General features: G+C 44.4%; 1 protein-coding gene across 4 annotated transcripts in view; it reads left to right on the top strand.

The window, feature by feature from the left end:
* The window catches only part of PDGFA (platelet-derived growth factor alpha polypeptide), a 33,994-nt gene that overhangs the window by 1,387 nt on the left and 17,392 nt on the right, over positions 1 to 15,215 (top strand). For all 4 annotated transcript variants that reach the window (XM_010570246.1, XM_010570248.1, XM_010570247.1 and 1 more), the window contains exons 2-4: positions 239 to 335; positions 7,731 to 7,835; positions 9,966 to 10,153. In XM_010570246.1, coding sequence (XP_010568548.1) covers positions 239 to 335; positions 7,731 to 7,835; positions 9,966 to 10,153 — 390 coding nt within the window. The remainder of the gene's footprint in view (positions 1 to 238; positions 336 to 7,730; positions 7,836 to 9,965; positions 10,154 to 15,215) is intronic.

Raw genomic sequence — 15,215 nt, 5'->3', positions numbered from 1 at the left:
AGGAGGGGGCGGCGGGGAGCGCTCCGGCGCCCGGCGGAGCTTTGGGGGCGGTGGGTGCGAGCGTGGATTTTTCCCCTGCTTCGTCCAAACACGTCCAGCAAACACCCTGCACCCTCCATAAACCCCAACCCCCAGCCCCGAAGCGCTCAATGCCCGGTGGGGCAGGGGCGTGGGGGGGGGGGGGGGCCGGCGGGGGGGGGCCGCGGGGCCCGCGGTGTGTGTGTGTGTGTCTTTGAAGGAGGCCGAGATCCCGCAGGAGCTCATCGAGCGGCTGGCGCACAGCGAGATCCACAGCATCCGCGACTTGCAGCGCCTCCTGGAGATTGACTCCGTAGGTAAATTAGTCCCGTCCTCCTTCCTTCCGCGCCGTCGGCCGCCGCCGCCCCGGGGGGGAGGCACCGCGGGCGGCCGCGGCGCAGCGCCCCGCACGCCTTTCGCCGCTCCGGCGGCGCGGCCAGGGCCGCCTCGCCTCGGGGGCGAGAAGCCGTGCGGGGACCCAGCCTGAAGAGCCAGGCTGGCCTGGGCAGGGGAGCTTTATTTCAAAGGGAGGCGGCGGCCAAGGGGCCGATCGGGAATTAAAACTTCGGGGGGTTCAGGGTGGAGAGGGACCTAGTGACCCTCTGTGTTTTCAGACCTCTCCGTCTCTCAGCGGAGAAGAATTTCCATAAGGTTTGTTGTTGGTCTTGCACTGCTCTGTTATCTTTAAACTACTGTCCTAGAGGTATTTAAAATATTTGAAACAATATTTATGAATGAAGTAATGTCTCTTCAAGCGCTGGGCTTTATTAAAAGGAAAATAAACCGTCTACGCTGATTTTAAACAGGAACCTGCATATGAAGCTTAACCTTAAAAATACACTTTTTTTCCAAAAGAAAATAGCGCAGGGTTATTTTCTGCATCATTAGGCATGCAAATGGGTGTAGTGAGAATGTGCAGTTCAAACAGATCGTTGCAGCAGTAAATGACATCTAGAAGCACCGTATTACTGGGTTTCTTATCATTTGGTTTCACTTGATGCACTTTGTTCCTGGTGATTTCTTCCCTTAGTTGAGAGAGAATAAACCCGGCACCTTTGATGTGCCCAAGGGAAACCTGCATCTTTCTGAAGAACAAACATGGAGAAAAATGAATGAGTTTTGCTTGCGTTGGTACTGGGCCATCTCCTTTTAAACCATATGCTGTGTATTTTTGTAAAATCTGTGCCAGGTTCAATCACCTTCATTCAGCATTGCAGGATCCTTCTAGAGTTTAACTCACTGCTTTTTGTATAGTGCTGTATTAATGAGCAGGAATGCACTAAGAACGTATTTTACAGACATAGCTTTCAATTTTCATGTGATTAGGGAGCAAACGGTTTCCCATTACACTGAAAATGGGAATATTTCTCTCTTGCACAATACTTTACCAGAGAGGCTAATTACTAATTACCAGATTCATTGGCATCGGTTTAGTATATTTGGAGAGCAGTGCTTCATCATTATTGCTTATCACTGCAATTAAAGAAGCTTTCACAACAGGGAAGGGGTATGCAATACATATTTCCCCACTGAAGACTGTTTTGGACCAGACAAGTGCACTACTGCTAAAATCTTTTTCCCAGTGAACTCAGTGGAAGGCTTGGCTGCTGTTGCAGAAGGGCTGGATCTGAGCGCTAGTGTTTTAAAATACTGCATGCTGCTTCTGCGTTTGAGTCGGTATTCTGTAGCTACCAGAAGACATTATTTTTTCAAATGCCCCAGTGTAACAAGCACATGCTTCATTTTTAAATACCACTTACAAGGAGAGCAAAAGTTCACATGGCTCCATTGCAAGAGAATCAAGCAGGCAAGTGGAGCAATGGCGGGAGCTGAATAAATTCATAGATGTAGCCAAAAAATTTATTTCAGAAAATAATTATTTACCTCGTGGCTAATATTAACCAGAAGAGGATGCATGACCAGAAATGGAAGAGGTCAGCCACGAGTTTACCATTTCGTTTTGCTGTTTTCATGCAATTTGTCAGTTTAGAAACCATTAGAGAAACAAGACACATGAATATTTTACTATTTCAACATGAAACAGTAATGCCTTAAGACACAAACTCAAACAGTATTAAAAAATAAAAACAAAATATTCAGCTTTTCACCCTGTTCTTGCTTATGTGAGTGCTCCTTTTGCACGCCTGCTGCGCTTTATTCTGAGCTACACAAGCAGGATTGGATCTTCATAGAGAGTAACTGGTCTTTACTACCCGCATATACGTTTTCTGGGCACAGTCCTGCAGTCTTTACTGTCATGAGCAATTCTTATTAAGGGTTTATCAGAGTGACTAATCGAACATTGAAATTACCATGTTTTCTTCAGTAAACAGGATCAGGCCTGTTTACTATATTTAGTATTAGCTTGGATTAGCAAATCAAATGTTTTCTAGTTGTCACTGGTAAGATAATATTTCTGAAATGTATTTCCTTAGGGCCGTAGTTGCATTTAGGGAAGGGCTAGTTCAGTGAAGGCTTGTACAGTGGATGTATTTGTATTTTATAGCATACACTCATTTAAACTGAGGCTCAGAATAAAACACTCCAGTGATTATTTTCTCCCTCGTTTTAGTGCATGGTATTGCCAGTCCTTCTGCATGTGAGTAGCCCTGTTTAAACTCAGTGGGTGGACTCGAGAATTAAGAATGGTCTTGTAGGGGAAGAGTTTGCAGGATCAGGCATGCATGCAGAAAATATCTGATATTTCTGAGTAACAAGACAGAATCTGTGGAAATTGAAGGAAGAACAGTCATTTTCTCTCCTGCAATGCAAAGCATGTATTTTTAATTGGAAAAGTAAGTTTTATAAGTCAGAGTGGGCAGGTTTTTCTTCTATTCTGACAGATTTGGTCTCTATATTGTAGCGCAGAGATGACTGATAACCCCCTTCATAAAATTAGAAACCACACCCCCAGACCATCTGGCATATTACTTAAAGAAAAACACTACCCAACATGGAGCTTGTCATTGTATTCAAAAATGAAAATCCAGGCCAATTTGTCAGAGCCCAGTGCTGCATGTCCGATTCAAAGAGAAATCCCTGTAAAGGCAACATGAAAATTCCTTGTTTATATGAGAAACAGGGTCTTATATTAATTAATTTGCTGTGATTGGGATCCATAGTCAGCAACAGAGTTTCCTTGGCGTGACGGAGAGCAGAGCCTGACCCTGTTTAAAACAGAAAGCATGCACGATCCCAGGAAGTAGGCAGCTGTAGCGTGCAGAGTACAGTTTTACTACTAACAGACTAAATCACCGAAACGGGGGCATTTCCTATATTCTGCCCGTGAAGTTCTCTTTGGCTTAGCAGCGTGGTTTTTCTCCCCGCGCTTCACCTCTCCCGTCTGTCCTGTGGGAGGTAGAGTTCATTTCATCACCTATTATGTTTGCCTCCCGCTGGGAACAGATTTTCCCCCAGTCGTCTCCCTGCGTGGGGAAGCGCAGGGCTGAGTGTGCTTCTTTGCATGGTTTAAGGGCATCAACCACAGGGTCACCTTAGGCCATGTGAATTTAACAGCCTGTGATTAAGAACTAGCAGAGCAGCTTTTGTTAAGTGGAGAAACGTTCTAAATTAACAGTATACTTTCATGGAAAAGTGTTAGATTGCTGCAGAGCTCAATCTATTGGAAAATCTTCTGCTGACTTTGTGCTTTTGGTGTGGCGCTCAAATTGAGGATGTTACAGTGCAATGTGTTAGCTTTCCTTGCACCTCTTAAACATTATGAGAGGCGGGCATCTGCCATGTGTGTCCTGTGTTTTTCCTGAGACAGATAGAGGGAATACTCCTCCTCCTTTACAGTTGGTTGATCACATCTAGGTAAAGGGAAAAAAACCTAAACAAAACAGGATCTTGCAGGCGGCTACTTATATTTCCTTTAATAGATCAAAGTTGAAAACTTAATGACATCTATCTCTGCAGTTGGATGTCAGAAGGGCATATTTTGCATCAGCCAGAAAGAAGATCAAACAAACAGATTGACGTTGCCTTGGGCTTTCTGGCTCTAGGACCGATTTGTAAGACAGACCATTTCAGTTTATTGTACCTTACATTGAATTCCTGAAAAAAAAAGAGAGAATGAGAATTTCCTAAACTGCTGCTGTTGGTACTAGAAGTGTTGGACCTACATTTTTTGGATGCACATCAAAGTGACATGTAGAAGGTTTGTGTTAAGACTGCATATATTGGGGATGTACCTCGCATAAAATTGTTTCGGAAGGAGATAGCAATGCGACAGTATAAATTGATAAATATAAAATAACAGTCGTGTTAGGATGCTTTCCACAGGCTTATTTAGTGAGAAGAGTAATCACATATTGGCAGAATGTCATAGGAACTCTGTGATTTATACTCCACGACCCAGTGGAAAAATGCCAATCTGACAAAAAAGAACAATTTCAGCTACAGTAATGGATTGACCAAGGCTAATTGCAAGAGTTTTTATACCCATCATTGATATGTTGTCAGTACCTAAAAGATCACAGAGAAGGTTCTTGATGGGCTGCCATGAAAACTTTTATTATTAAAACGTTAAAAGAGAGCTGCATTAATCTGGCTCCGTGTAGCATCCTCCATCTTCACTACGTGACAAGCAGTGTTCAATTTCTAAACTAAGAACCATCCGTTTCTAAGCTTTCTGCTCTAAGCCTCATTTTGTGAGGCACTAAGCACCCATAAACTCCCATTTCCTTTGCTAAGAGCATATCTGTATCCTGCAACTTCATGCTCCTAAATCAGTACATTAGGGGAAAAAAACTGATGCAAATTAGGTATCAGGCTTATTTAAAGTCAGACTAGAGAGTGCTATTTGTAGTTACTGTACCATCGTTGTTTTAATGAAATAAAAGAAAGTCTTCTGGCCACACATCCAGAGTCAAGTCTGCGTTTCAAGGCTGACTTTCTGTTTTTTGGTCCTGCTTGGGCAAGACTTCTGGTGACTTAAAGTTTGCTTGAACTTCAGTGATTTTCCCATTGACTTCACTGGGAAATGGAATTCCTTCCAAATGCGTGTGGGGATCGGGGGGGACACCAAGTGCCTTTAGCATTATAGTGTCTTCTGGCTCCAGCCATATGCTCCATAATTCTGTTTATTAAAAAAAAAACAACAACACATCGATGCTGTGTCGATAGAAATAATACAATATGTGTTGCATAATGCATTGAGGTTTGACTGGAACTTATTTTGCAGTCTGCTGTGCTAGCTCTGTAGATCTCTTCTTTTAACCCTCACAGCGAGACATGAACTTAAGAAGTGATGTACATGCCTAAGATATGTAGCGAGACAGTGAGATACAGTATGAGCCAGAGGCCTTCTTCACCTTAGAAATCATCTTATAAGCAACACATGCTCCTCGACATGTCGTTTTGCTTTATAAACATGATGATAGAATATGGCTAATTGCAGCTGAGTTGAGCAGTTATATATAAGCACATGGCTTAACATATTGGTTAGCTGATCATACTATTCCTTTAGTCTTACCAGTTTCTTTAAACAAGACAGCAAGAAATCAGTCATGTTAGAAGGGAGCTATGCCAGCGTGTTGAATGTGGGATTAGGACCTGTGGCTCGGGCCTGCCGTACAGCTGGCATCATCGACGGTTTCTCTTTTCAGCAAGATGTCTGTGCCCACCAAGCAGTTCGGATTAGAGGCATTAGTTTTGTGTTTAATCTTTTTAAAACACTGTTTGCATGTGGACGGAGATGCTTCTTGCTCTGAGCCTAGCTTGGATCTTACACTAAGCAGAATTCATGCTGCTTTCTTTTGAATATCACTTCATTGCCTCAAACTGAGGGAGAGATTGTGACAACTCCAAGCTGCCAAAAAGGAGGTCAGTATTAAGGTGTTGGGTGGCTGAGTGCTAGGAAGCAGAAGAGGGCTGAAGGAACATCAGAACGGATCCTCATTTTGCATAACACCATTTGGGGTCAGGTGGATGGCCTGGTGCTTTTGGAATGGCATGCGGGAGACCTGGCTCTGCTCCTCAGCTCGGTCGCAAGCTTCCTGTGGGGTCTCAGGCAAGCCATTTTATTTACCCCACTGATGAGTTTTCTGGAGTATGGGGTACAATAAAAGCAGAAATAAAATCCATTAGTCATTGCTGTGTTACATTACAGGACTGGGACTGCAAATAAGGCTCACTATCAGCTAATCATTTAGGTTCCAAAATTTCCCATCAAAAGCAGTGGGAAACAAGCACTCTACACAGGAAGTAGGAGCCAACTTATTTGGGTAAATTGAGAGTCTAGATTTCACACTGACTTATTTCAGACAAGGATCTGTTCTGCTGATAAGAATAGACAGGACCAGTGGGTGATCCTGGCACTACCTCTTGGACCTCCCATTTCATCTTCTCTTAGCTACCTACGATTGTATTTTCCAAGAAGTGAAGCTAAACCTTGAGGCAGAGAGCTCTTTCTGAGATGCTGAAGATACCATTGTCTTCATGTCTTTCCAGGCTCTGCAGGTGATTCCACAAGCTGCATGCTCTTTAGGTCAGGATTTCTTGGAGGGAGGAGAAAATTAATTGGTTGGTTTGTAGAGGAGACTCTCATGATGTGTATTACTAATAAAGCTGAAATAAAACAAGTTCTGGAGACACAGTCAACTGTACATACAAAACGAACTGGAAGCAGGGAGCGTGACAGTGCAGAAGACAGGAGTGTAGGATGTTGGTAGCTTGTAGAGGGTAACTGAGTACTGTATAATGGCCATTTACATTTTTTAGTGCACATCACAGTTTTCTTTGGAGCCAGCAGTGAAACCTTGAAACTCTTCAGTGATGTTACAGAGGGCACTCCAAGCAGCAGAGTGCTAAAAATCTTAGTTGCGGTGTACTGGAATCTGTATGCAGTCTTCAGTTTGCTTACATCTTCCCGATCCCCTGTTTGCAGATTGTGCTTGTCATTTTCAGAACCCTACTGCATGGGACATGACCTGGACTGCTTCACTTAACAAAACCAAATAGTTGGAGCAGTTATTTTGTTGTTTTTTATGATAAATGAAATGCCAAGTTTTCCATCTTTGCTTTTTCTCATGGCCCTTTAACCCATGTGGTAGGCTTATTTAGGGAACAAGACAAGCCTGGATGCAGTCCCAGAGTTTGCAGTAGCTTCAGATGCCCCTCCAAAGGTTAGGATACTTCACAGGGGATTTGTTCTGCAACAGAGAGGCTAAAAGGAAACCCATGCTAGTTACTTTTTGCTTTTGATTCTGTCCTAGTACTGCCCTGAACACTAAGCAAGAGAAAATTTACAGAGGCAGCATTGTTGCTGTTGGGTGTGTAATACCATATTTTTTACCATAGCCTCATACCAGAACTCCAAAAAACTTAGAAGAAACGTTTCACGTGAAGTATAATTGTTCTTATTTCTACACCTTTCCAGTAAGAAAAGCTGTATTATGCCTTTCACATAACAATGCAACTGTTTTACTTTAGATATGGTTCTGTGTCACAGAGTGTGCACTGTTTCTGGGGGCTTTCAGTAAAGTGGATATTAGAATTAAATTGTGCATGCTTATACGTGACATTTAACATCTATGTCTTCCCTGCCTTATGCCCTTGCAGTTGCATTGGCAGGAGTTACGTTAGACTAATTGCAGCAGGATTTGGTTTTATGCATATGAGCAGCGCAGGTTTATATGTATGGAACAGCACTGTAGCAACACTGATGCAAATAACATAGCTGAGGTTTAATATTTTGTTTCCTGTTCTAGGATATGATGATGTTTCAGAAACAAACTTGAGATCTTATAGTGTTCATTCTGCTAAACATGCGCAAGAGAATCGTCCTGTGCCCATTCGCAGAAAAAGAAGCATTGGTAAGAAACAAGCTGTTTGTACTTAGGGAGTAAAAACAGAGGGGGTGCTTTTGGTCAGCCAAGCAGGACATTTCACTGGAAAAACGCGACACGCACAAAGGGAAAAGGCCATTTCTAGTTTCTGCCTTTCTTTTTGCACGAAACGAGCCTTTGCCTGAGAAGCTGTCTTCTGGAGGATGTCCATAGGAGACAGACAAGCACAAATTCTTTACATTCACTTTCTTGTTGCAGCATGTTAGAAAGCTAGACCTTGGTTAGAAAATGCTGTGATATTCAATGTATAATTCATAGTGTGGGGAACAACTACAGCAGTGTGCCTTAAAAAACATCAACAGTTGGTAGAGTTTTCAGTACAGAAGCTCCACAAAAGGAAACAGCTTGACTCTTTATTCACAAGAAGAAACCAGCTTATACAAAAAATTAAAAGCCATTGATGGAAATGCTGGGGCATTGATTTCCATCATTGCGTAGGGCACCACGCATGTTTACAAGGGATTTTGTTCTTGCTAAACAATAATGATGGTGATCCAACAAAGCCCAAATACAAATTTAAAGAGATGCTAGTGAATTTTAGAATAGGATTTGTACACACTGCTTGTTCATCTGTTTAGATCTGAGTGTTTTACCATTCCATTTGACTGTGGAAAACATCCATGATCATATCTATTATAGGTAATTCAGAGTTCATATATTTGTACTTTAAGCTATGGTGGTACGCGGTAGATAGCACAGCATGCTGTCAGCCTGGATTTGCAGTGTGAATTGGCAAGCGCACTCGTCACATTGAATGCCTCTAGAGAACAGCGGTTCTGAAACAGTCTGCTACACTTGGCACCTTACTCTGCAAGGTGTTGAATGCCTCCCCATAAAAGTCAGTGGGAACTAGGTATACTCAATAACTTGTAGGAGTTGCCAGCTATCTTGCAGTATGGGATCCATTAATTTTCTTGAGTTCATGGCACTGGGGTTTGAGAAGAAGAATTTTCACTCTATTTAGCCAACTGAAATGCATCCCTTTCAAAACTAAGCCTAGATTTTCATGTTACAGGCACAGGTCAGGCCTGAACTTCTTGTACTTCGGAAGTAACTGAAGAAGCACAGGCAGTATTCCAGTTCCCTGACACATCTAACCCAAAGCTATCACTGCTTCCGCTGTAAGGCAAAAAAATCCAGGCTGCCTTCAGAGAGCTTACCATCAAACAAGTTGTCCCTGCAATTGCTATTTTCTGGACCGTTTTGAATTATCAGCTTGACTTCTTAGGCAGTCCCTAGGTTGAAAACAATACTTGGTTTGGATTTTTCATGGCAGCGTCATGCAGCAGTACAGAGTTACGCTTTATGATCCTCAGGTGGCTGAAACTTGTCTACAAGCTCACCTTACCTGAGCCCAACAGGTTATTGGTTTAGCTGCAGGTTTTTCAGTCATGCTACTTTTGTGGTTTTGCCTTATTCAAGAAATAACTAATTAAATAAGACCCACCATGTACAGACCTTTGATAACTTCATTCAGAAAAAACGGCAGTTGCCCTTTCGGATGGCAGATGGACCAGACTCCCTGATGTGGGGATGTTAAAGTTTTGGAAGTGGAAAATTTCAAGGTGGCACGGGTTGTTTCCCAGCTCAACCAGTTTGGGTGTGATCTAATTACCCTCAGTGCAACTTCTGTGGTGGTGTTTGCCGGGTATTGCATACTTGTGTGATAATACGTGTGTGCAGTGATCACCCCAATGTTGTAAAATAGCAGCTGCTGTTATGCAGTTGCTATGAGGCTGTATTAGAGGATCATCTAATCTGGAGAAGCCCCTGGCTTGCTGTCACTTCTAAAGAGCCGGGATTGTCTTATCTAATGGTACGTGCTCTGAGCTATGTTGGGAGCCAGGCCATTGTAAACCCTTGTTTTAGGGCTGGGCTTTTGGGAGTGAGTCAAGCTTCTCCCTAGGGTAGCACACATGGTTTAGTGGTAGGCAAACAGTACTCAGCACCGACTTGTCAGTGAGCAGTGGGAACTGAGAACACCATCTCAACCCGCCAGCTAAGGGTGCCACTCAAAAATCGATGGTGTAAAGTATCTGGGTGCTCTGAGGTGAGAGCAGCTGCTCACCTGGAAGTGTGAATTTCTTGTGTTTGCAGAGGAAGCTATCCCGGCTGTCTGCAAAACACGGACGGTTATATACGAGATACCTCGGAGTCAGATTGATCCCACCTCTGCCAACTTCCTGATATGGCCGCCCTGCGTGGAGGTGAAACGTTGCACTGGCTGTTGCAACACCAGCAGTGTGAAATGCCAGCCATCGCGGATACATCACAGAAGTGTCAAGGTGAGCAAATCGTGGCTGCGGAGCCCTAAGAGGGTCCCCTTAAGTCTAAATACTCCAGGTGTTCTTGTGGCTGTTCTGTGTGACCTGGTTCTCTGTTATCCATCGTCATAAGCCACAGGATCAGGTACAGTGCTCCTCTCCATTTTGAGTGAGCAGATGGCCTATTCAAGTTGCATGATTATTGGGAAATCTTGGGTTTGGATTTGATATTCACAGGATTCCCTTTAGGTTTTTCTTCTTTTGTAATGAAAATAAAGTTGCTTCTGTCTTTCCCATGATCTCGCACAGTACAAATCTTAAAGTTAAGAAGACAAAATGACTCAAGGGGCATTGGACTTAAAAAAATAAATAAATCACAGTATGGAATGCTGTTTTCTTAATTAAATATTATGCAGCCTAAATTGGGCTTTTATATTTGACAACATAACACTTTTGATCTGAAAAAATGTGTTTCAAATTATCTTACCCCAGGGATAGAAGACTCAACGGCTTCATGCTGTATTTACTCATTAGAGAAAATCCCTGTTGCAATTTTCCAGTAAATATTACGTGAAATATTTCTTATGTTCATTCGGCTTCACTGTGTTCTAATTTTTATCAGTGTTTAAACAAGTAATGTTGATCTACATCTGTGTGTAGGAGATTAGACTTACACTTAGCATTTATATTGTTAAGACTCTGAGTTCTTGTTGTCCTGAGTATTTTAAGAGCAGAATTTAAAAAAAACCCACCACATTCTTGAACATAAAATTGCCCAGCACAACACACTGATTGCTGTACTTGCAACAGATTTCTTATTGAGAAAGGTGCTGTTAATGTAGCGCTGTACATCCTAAACACAAAATAAGGCATCTAAGCCATTTCATTGTTTTTCATACACACAGGCATGCATCTGAGCAGGATATCTTTTTCTTTTCCATTTCTGAACATCTGAAAAATGCTTTCACACCCAAATAAGCTGGACAAACATCTGAACAGATTCCCTCAGTCTTTCAAAAAATAATTATACTTTACACTTGCTTGCTGCCCTTCCTTTGTGGGATACACTTTGCAGTAACAATTAAAAATGAGGAAAAAATTGGGATCAGTAATTATTTGAGGGCTGAGAACAAACTGGGGAACTTGAAGCACTACAATTGCAAGCTGTTCAGAATAGGAGTTAAAGAGCAAAGTGCCTCAGGGTTTTAATATCTAATGCTGTTCCCTTTGGGTTTGATACAGCTTCCAGTTAATTTTGTGTAGCAACTAATACACACAAAGCAGCCGGAGATGCCCAGCAAAGAGTTGAGCCATGTATTGTGAACTTGCTGTTGGTACTTGGGTGCGATATTGCAACCCTGTGCTTTTTTCCTACACCTGCAGTGATGGGGAAGGTTATAGATAGAAGTTTGGCTGTCGGAAGTCCCCTGCTGCTGGGGACACTGAGGGTTCCCTAGAAGCTGCAAACTCCACAACTGGCAGCAGCTTTGTGGGATGTCATTGTTGGGGCTGCTTCCCTAGCACACCGCCACATTAAAGAAATCTTAGTTTCTCATTCAGTCCGCTGATGCGGTTTTAGTGCTTTTACATTTGCATTCATTTTAGTAGGGCACAAGCTAAAAGTAGGCTCAGCTGAGCAGCGGCTTTTTGTGGCTGTGTAAATATATTGCAACCAGCAATATCAATATACGTCAGCTAGCTTTGGAGGACTTTTTTTTTTTTTTCCAAGCTCCAAGACTGCTCCAAACAGTCATTAAGTAGAAGGGAAAAAAAAGGACAAGAGGTCAAGCAGGAACAGGATGTTCATTGTAAAGGTTGTAGGCTGACCCCACTGTCACACCAGAAATCTCTGAACAGAATCCATATTTATGCCCTCCAGAGTCAGATCCTCTTGTAGCTTTGATATAATTGATGGTTTTATGAGCCTTTTGCCAATCCTACGTTCAGAGCTGAATGTCTGCTCATGCCATTAAGTAGCTGGCCCAGAGTGAGGGTCGCTGCAAAGGTAGGGGGAGTGGTTTTGGAGAGCCTTCTTAGCTGTTCCTGCAGTGCGGTTGGAAAGCCGTCTTGTGTTTTCCCCTGATGTCAGACTGCATAAAAGCCCTCTTTTGATTTAACATTGAAAAGGCTTTCCCCACTTCCTCTTCATTGACAAGGTAGTGAGATCATAGCTGGCCCATTCACACTAGAAAAATGTTCATCCAGAAAGGTCAGCAAGTGGGTTTGCATCATCCAACAGGCGAAAGCAAAGGGTGTTTTCTTTGTCTTACTGAGGGCTGCTGTAGTCAAGGTTAAGAGACGGCCGTGGCCGTGTGGGAGGAGCAGCGGAGGTGCTTGTCTTGGGGCATTCTGTTCCTGGGACATGATTCAAAGGCTGCAGGGTTCGGGGGTGTCCTTACTTTGCCTTCACTGAGCTTTGGTCAGGAAAGTACTGTTAATGGGCTTGTGGAATTGGAGCTGTAGGAAGGCTCCAAACTAGGGGTGATGGTGGAACGGCTTCCCCAAAATGGGTCCTCTAAGGGTTCCCTTTCATGGGGTGAGTTAGTAAAAGGTAGGTGTGCCCTGCACCATGACAGAGTGAGCCCATGAGAACACAGCCCCCTGGTCCTAAAGCCATCTCTATTCAGCAAGCTGTACCTGTACAGCCCTGCAAAAATCAGACCGAAATAAAGAGGCTGGTTGGGAGTTGCTCTTTGATAGGAAGGAAAGAATTGCATTTCTCTCCCAATAGAGTAATGGTGACAAGGATTGGTGAGTTAGGGGTGTTGGTGTCTGTTACAGACATATTTCCTCCCCTGTCTGCAAAAGCATTTCGGTAACATCTGCAGATTCTGTTGTTTCTCCACAGCAAGATCAAGTATTTACCAAGTACCAGACCATAATTTATTTGGGGGGTTTCTGAACTGAGTCTTCCCAAGAGGTTTTTCATAATGTTGATCATGATGTTCTTAGTGTCTTTGGTCACAGCAGCAAAAACCAGTTAATATTATGGAGCAAATCCTGCCTATACCGCTTATTTTGAATAGCCAAGCTGAGTATTATTGGTTGTTTGCAGCAGTGCTCATTTCCAAATTAAGAAACGAGCTAATTCACTCCATCTACCTCAGCTTTGCCTTCTGCTTGGACTTCAGCCATAGCCATACGAGCTTCAGCCATTTCTGAATATTCAAGGTTGAGCTGATTCGGGGAAATTGAACGTAGTATATTCTTACAGTAAATTAGTATGAGGGAAGGACAGAGAGAAAAGAAGCTGGAAAGGAGGGAATTCAGGAGCAGCTCCTCAGTTGTCATCTGGGAGTTGTGCAGAGAGGTTTCAAAGAGACGGAAAAAAATGCAGGAATTCAGAACGAGTTGTTCAGCTGAGCTACCCAGCCTCTGGAGAGGTTAAAAAGGCCTTGCAGAACAAATTGAGTGTGTAGGTAAAATGGCCGTATGTAGTGTTTGCAGGTTTAAGAACGTTTTTCTTCAGTGACCGTTTCTATGATTAGGACAAACAGCACTTCGATTTTAGCTGTGGCTCAGCTGGAGATTACTGCCAGCACTTGGTGGGACCTGCAGGCAGGACCAGCGGACAGGTTATCAAAGCTCAGTTTAAGGATGGGAGAAACAAGGGAAACACCGACACAGGCGGAGACAGAAAACCAGAGAGGTGCCCTCAGCGCCTGAGAGGAACCCTGCCACCCCCAGTCCCCTGGCAGAGGGCAAGGTCTGGCTGCTCCCGCTCAGGGAGAGAGGACGTAGAGACCCCACATCGGCCATTCCCCTCCCGCGACGAGCTTGCTGCGGCACCCTCCGGTTCTGCCGCCGGACCCTTCCTCCCGCCGTGCCCTCGCTGAGGCACCTCCAAACCGCCCTCTGAGGCGGCTCCCGCCGCCGCTTCACCCTCCTGCCCCTCCCCCGGCGCCTTCCCAGCCTGCCCCGCGGCCGCCTCGGCTTCCCGCGCCGCGGGGACTGCGTTTCCCAGCCTGCCCCGCTGCCGGCAGAGGGCTTCCCGCCGCCGCCCCCCCACCCGGGGCTGTGACAGGGCTTCCCGCCGCCCCGGGGCCTGGCAGGGCCGCAGTTCCCCACCCCGGGGCTGTGAGAGGGCTTCTGCCTGAGCCGGGCGCTGACAAGGCAGTGCACCCCTGGGCCTCGCTTCCCTGTAGGCAAAGCTCTCCGTACCCCACACCCTAAATAACTGGGAACAGGCTTTTCTGAGGTAGGGATTTTGCCAGAGGAGTGCCCTGTAAGTGTCTTTAATGGGTGTTTTAGGATGGGTGGCTGCCAGGCTCTGAGGTGGCTGGCCTCCCTGCTGCTTCCCATGCTGCCTGCGCTGCCGAGGCATGCACAGCTGGCGCGGTTGTGTCCTGGAAGGCATCGCGCCAGTCCTGCCGTCCTGTCCCTGGAGCGGTGGCTCCAGTCCTGCGAAACGCTTGGTGACTTGCCAGGCCCCGCGGGATCCCCGGTCCCTGCTCAGTCGTTGTGGTGCCTTTATGCCCTGTTGACTTCCTTGCAGACCTGAGGGCTGCAAAGATCACAGTTGCAAGGTGAAGGCAGGTTTTCCCTCCATCTTACCAGCACACGTTTATTTTAAGATGGAAGAAGCAGAAGATTCCAAAAAGCATCTTCATTCAATTGCTTTTTGGTTTTATTTCCCGTCCTGTATTTACCTATCAGCCACATGAGTTTTGCTGTTACGAGGAATTTTCTGCACTGCGACTTCTTTTGCAAGTTCCTGCCCGCGATAAATTTTGGCTTTGTGCTAGTGGTGTTTTTGTCACTTCTGGTTACAGTCTTGTTTTTTTCCTGCTATTACTCCCTGATTTCATCTATGCTGGAGATGCTCTAGAAGAGGTGTTCCCATGATGTTTCTGTTAGGCCATATATTTTTATCAGATTCTATTTTCATTTTTACTTAGCCACCACACCATACCGCAGGATAGTAACTAGAGTCTACGGTGATGCAAGTGTGGTGCCAGCAATTTATTATACACCATTTAACTAAGCTAGTCAGTTATTTCACTGTCTTTCTCTTACAGAGCTTTTATATAGTGATATTTTGTGGTTTTGGAGGATTTGAGGATTTTTAGTTTTGTTGCGTTAG

The sequence above is a fragment of the Haliaeetus leucocephalus genome, unplaced genomic scaffold, assembly GCF_000737465.1.
Source record: "Haliaeetus leucocephalus isolate CR32 unplaced genomic scaffold, Haliaeetus_leucocephalus-4.0 Scaffold295, whole genome shotgun sequence".
In the NCBI taxonomy this organism is placed as follows: Eukaryota; Metazoa; Chordata; class Aves; order Accipitriformes; family Accipitridae; genus Haliaeetus; species Haliaeetus leucocephalus.
The sequence above is the reverse complement of the archived record's forward strand: the minus strand, read 5'-3'. Positions and strand labels throughout refer to the sequence as shown.